Source organism: Gekko japonicus, unplaced genomic scaffold, assembly GCF_001447785.1.
Source record: "Gekko japonicus isolate JY-2015 unplaced genomic scaffold, Gekko_japonicus_V1.1 scaffold409, whole genome shotgun sequence".
Lineage (NCBI taxonomy): Eukaryota > Metazoa > Chordata > Lepidosauria > Squamata > Gekkonidae > Gekko > Gekko japonicus.
The window spans coordinates 572,346-577,752 of NW_015161963.1; the positions used below are offsets into that span (position 1 = coordinate 572,346).

A 5,407-nucleotide genomic window follows, 5' to 3' on the forward strand; every position below is an offset into this window, starting at 1 on the left:
CCCATAGATAGCAGTCCAAAACAGTCCAGTGGCAGCTGAACAGTGAGTGTTGCCTTCTGACACACTTCCACTTGATGTCAGGGGGTGTGGCATATGCAAATACGTTATGCTAATGAGCTCCTGCACCTCTTTTTCTACGATATGACCCCTGTTACTAGCAGATGGTAAAAGTATCTTTTCTAGTACGTACTCCTGTTTATTGAAAACCACACTCAAACCTGATCAAGCCTTTTGCAATAGGTAGCAAATAAATGTGGGTAGTAGTTTAGAGGATTCAGCATGGAAATTCATCTTTACTCATAGTGTTAACTTTACAGTTTTCCTCTTTTTTAGAGAAAATTTACTGGAAATGATTTATAGGTGGCATTTGACTCCATTAAAGTTAGCAAAGATACCAATACCAGCATGTGCTGGTGTGGTAAAGAAGATAGGGCAATTTTTTTTGTGGTTGGAATGTATACGACCTTCTAACTATTGGAAATTAGTGGTGAAAGCTATCTCAATAGGGTTAGAAGTACAAATCTCCCATAGACTAGAGACTTTATTGTTGAATTTTCTGCCTGACACTTTTAAAGATCAACAAATGGTTGTTTTACATATGATTACTGCTGCCAGGCTGGTTTCCGCCAGGCAATGGAAACAAAAAACACTCCTAAATTACAAGATTGGTTGGAAAAGACAGATATATACTTCAGTTAAATTTACTGCTTATTGGAATAATAGAGATATAGGTAGATCTTCTATGATCAAGAGCAATACAAAGAATGTAGATGATAATGGTATAAGTAAAATAGTAGTATTGACAGCGACTAATGAAATGTTCTGTATGATTAGGGAGGAATATTGAAATGGGGTTTAATTAGTTAGATTTAGATAGGCATTGTATTTTTAGACACATTCTATATTTTCTGTATATTCATATGCATTTTGTGTTTTATGAATTATTTTTATTAAAAACAATAAAAAATAAAATGTGAACAACAAATCAGGGACCCCAAATCAAACAGGGGGGGGAGACCAGATAGGAGGTTTAGCCTGCTATCGCTCAGGCATTTTTAGTTCTTTAATGGCTAATTAACTTGAAAGCAATGATGCAGATGAAGACATTCTTCCACTCTCTACACAACGCTCATCCACACAAGTACAAGAGTACTGTGTTACAGAGTAAGGACACCCTGGATGTACAGAAAATTTCAACTACAGAGACCTATTCTTTGAATTCAGGCCTGTGAACAATTGCAGATCCAGCCTATTTAACTGCAAGAAGCCACTGCTTCAGCTGGTATCACCTATAGTACAAAACCGGGAGAACAGTTTTACACTGTTAAGGTGTTACCACTTTGGAAACACCATTATCAGATAGAAATTGTTCTTCATATTTGTCCCCAGAATACAACATTTGGTATACAGAAACTTCCATGCTGGCATACACAAATTGTTAAGATGTCAGAAATGAGATAAAACCAGCTGAATTACATTTGCTTTCAATACCAGTGTGGTGTAGTGGTTAAGAGTGTCAGACTAGTATCTGGGAGGCCAGGGTTCAAATCTCTACTTGTACCATAAAAGCTCGCTGGATGACTTTGGGCCAGTCACTCTCTCAGCCTAACCTACCTCACGGTGTTGTGGTGAGGATAAAATGGAGGACAGAAGAACACTGTAAGCTGCTTTGGGTCCCCATTGTGGAGAAAGACAGGGTACAAATTAGTTAAATAAGTGCAAAGGTTTTTCTTTTGCATACCATTCATTTGCTGGTCAACCACCATTTACTAGGCTCAGGTAATTTCCAAATTCAGCTATGCCAGGCTTTTGCTTTTTAAGATACTTTCCAAGTCCAGCAAGGGTAGTTGGTTAGTCTCACTCTCTCTCACACACACACACTCTCTTTTAGGGACTTTCAGGTGCAGGGGAAAGTCTAGGGCTTAGTCTCATGGGTCCTGTTATAGAATACAGATGCAGAAAACAGGAATGGGGATGAAAAACCAAGGGAGAAAGTACATGGAAGAGAACTACAATCAGCAAAACATTAAAAAGACCTTTACTGTTTACACAGGATAGAAATTAAGGTAAGGGCTTTAACAAATTTCCAAGATGCTTGGTGTGTGCGTAAATTGGTTAAAAACTTCAAAAAAATTCTTATAACCCAAGGTTATTTGAATTGGTGGGGCTAAACTACAATACACTTACATTTTAAAAGATGCTTCAAATGAAATATTTTCTGAAGAAAAACAAACATTATCAATTACATAAGAAACTGCTTCCTTACCAATCCTTACCAAGTTTGTTTTCAACCAGGGTCAAATAAGATTTCAGATCATCAGGCATTAACATCTCTTCCTGTCCAGTTAGCCTGAAGTTTAAAAGATTAAATGTCATGGTGTCATGCTGGTCTAAGACAAATACCTTGGTCCGGATACGGAGGTGCGCGTAAGGAATGAACTCTGGCCTTTCATGTTCATGCTGAGCCTTCAGGTAGCAGTTCAGCATGCAGACAGCAACTCCAGGGAGGGCAACCACAAAGCTCAGGATCTTCCATGTACGGGCTAATTGAGAAAGAAATCATTCCCAAACAGAACCTCAGTAACATTTTTTTAAATGGGGGAGTGAAATGCATAATTCCAACACAATAAGTCATCTGTGTCCTTACTATATAAATGCATTATATTTACTGGATGACAGGTTCAGCACTGCATTGAGTTCAGTATGCAGGAACTCACAATTAAGATTTCTGCAACTAGACAGTAGTAATCGTGCTTGCATTACCATCTTTGAACTGCAAGTACAAATTAGCTTGATAGATCTCTTAGGCCCCGGTCACAAGGGCCGGATAACGTGGGGGGAAGTGTGGCTATTTGTGCCGTCGCAGTTTGATCCATGATTATGCGTTCAGACGCGACGGTGGCTTCCTCCTTTGGAAGCACCAAGAAGACAGAGCATCACCATCTTTGCATTACCATCTTTGAACAGCAAGTACAAATTAGCTTGATAGATCTCTAAGGCCCCGGTCACAAGGGCCGGATAACGTGGGGGGAGGCATGGCTATTTGTGCCGTCGCAGTTTGATCCATGATTATGCGTTCAGACGCGACGGTGGCTTCCTCCTTTGGCACCCGCGGCAAACAGGACAATGGGGGAGAAAGCTGTGCGCCCGCGGAATCACACCAGGGGAATCCACATGCAGCCTGTGGCAAACCATTTGCCAGTAGGTCGTCCCACGTACTTTTTTAATGTGCATCTTCGGCGGGAATTCTTGGAGATGATTTTTGATATTTTTGATTAAGATGATTTATAATTATATATGAAATTATTGTAAAAATATTTTTCAAAAAATATAAAATTATTTATGATATGTTATAATCATCTGTGCACGGTATTTGTTGTATATTGGTTTTCCTACTTACCGTGGGTCCTTGTTTGGTTTTGTGAATTAGTTTATATACAAGAAAACTGAAAAACACCCAGTACTGAAAATAGATCAAGATGGGTAGCCGGTTCTCTCTGTAGCAGCAGAAAAGAGCAAGAGTCCAGTAGCACCTTAAAGACTAACAAAATATGTAGCAGGGTATGAGCTTTCGTGAGTCACTGCTCACTTCTTCAAATACTTCTTCAGATTCTTCACTTCTGAAGAAGTGAGCACTGACTCACAAAAGCTCATACCTTGCCACGTATTGTGTCAGTTTTTAAGGTGCTACTGGACTCTTACCAGTACTGAAGACAGAGAGAGCTACTACTGTACCCTATGCTACCATAGCACATGTACCTTACTTTTTGTTATATGAGAAGCAGGAAAAAATAAAACTTCAAATAGAAAATTTCTCAGTAAAGAAATGAATGTGTTCTTTGGATAGAAATAGTCTCATACAGTTATAACAGTGCTAGTAATACATTTGGATATCAAGTTAAAATTTCTAACACTGAGAACATCCAACTACTCAATAGTGTATCATCATACATGTTATACCATATTAACTGCCAAAAATTAATCACATTTAAATATATATATGTTTGAAAATGTTGCATGGCTATAGTACATGCATGAATTACTGTTTAATGCTGTAGGCAGAAGATTTTTGTGCCACACACTACATATTCTGAGTTAGTAAAAGCTTGACTTAAAAATTACAAGAAAATATTGTATAGCTTTTTCAGATTTCAAAGTTTCCAGTTTTTCTGTGGAAAACTGAACAGTCCTGAAGAAAAAAAAATCGTCTCCCCAATGTTTCGGGGGGGGGGGGGGCTGTCTCTACATCTATATCTGAATGTCAGCTTTAAAAACCACATTTAGAAGTACTCATGAACCAAGCACCTGAGATCCTTGCAATTCTGATCCAGAGCTAGGCCTATTCTGTATCTAAGCACTTTATCACCGTGTGCCTCTTAGCACAGCACACTAGCTGAGCCTAAGAACAACGCTATTCCAAGAATGTAGGGAAGGAAGGAGAAGGGCGAGCACGGCTAGCCCAACAGCCTGATTTCCCACATTGGCCGGTACCTCCGGGAAGCCCAGGAACAGGAGACGGTTTTCCACAGCATCTGACGTACACTACCTCTACTCATGGAGGTTCCATCCAGTGGCTGAGAAGAACTCCCACTGTCTCAAGGTCATCAAGTCGCAACCCGTGCCCAGCTAGCTTACCGCCCCCAGGTTGTCCATGGCCCCCTGCTGCAGCTGCCGACAGCAGCCGTCTCAGTCCTGCTCGGGGAGCCTCGGCCACAAGCCTCCCAGAAACTTTGACGAGCGCCGCCACTGAAGCCATATTACGCGTACAACCAGAAAAAGGACACCAGTCGCCACCTCCAACCCGGAACAGGAAATATGTGATGAGACCGACGCGGACCGATGGCGTCATCAGGCTTATAGGCTAGAGAAGTGTGGCGGACGACGTCTTTTAGAAGTATGGATCTATGCAGTACGCATGCGCCCTTCCATTTGCGGCTCTTCAATAAAGTTGCGGAGTTGTTGTTTTAATTAAGTTTGTGAGGATGAAAATAATCTCTTTCTTCCTCCTGAATCAAAATAAGTGAATTTTCAACTGTCCTAAGTTGCTGTGTTTGTATGGTCCGAGAGATGGATCCCAACGCTGCTAGTGTTTCTAGGTGTACTTCTTGGATTATAAATTTAGAGTCCAGTGGCACCTTTAAGACCAACAAAGGTTTATTCAAGGTACGAGCTTTCGTGTGCATGCACACTTTTTCAAATACCTTGGAACAGAAGGTAAGAGTTCAAACTTGTAGACAGAGGCTGAACAGCAAATGAACATGTAAGATGATGTATTTGAAAAAGTGTGCATGCACACAAAAGCTCATACCTTGAATAAATCGTTGTTGGGTGCCACTGGACTCTAAATTTGTTCTACTGCTTCAGCCCAACACAGCTGCCCACCTGGAACTATCTTCTTGAATTACAG

At 40.5% G+C, this 5,407-nt stretch overlaps 1 protein-coding gene across 1 annotated transcript in view; it reads right to left on the reverse strand.

Moving 5' to 3' along the window:
• Positions 1–4,849, reverse strand: part of LOC107126082 (cytochrome c oxidase subunit 6A2, mitochondrial) — a 5,969-nt gene extending 1,120 nt beyond the window's left edge. The window contains exons 1-2 of the mRNA XM_015429582.1: positions 4,636–4,849; positions 2,404–2,543 (exon numbers count right to left, since the gene is read on the reverse strand). Of these exons, the coding sequence (XP_015285068.1) occupies positions 2,404–2,543; positions 4,636–4,849 (354 nt within the window). The remainder of the gene's footprint in view (positions 1–2,403; positions 2,544–4,635) is intronic.
• Positions 4,850–5,407: the final 558 nt, after the last annotated feature.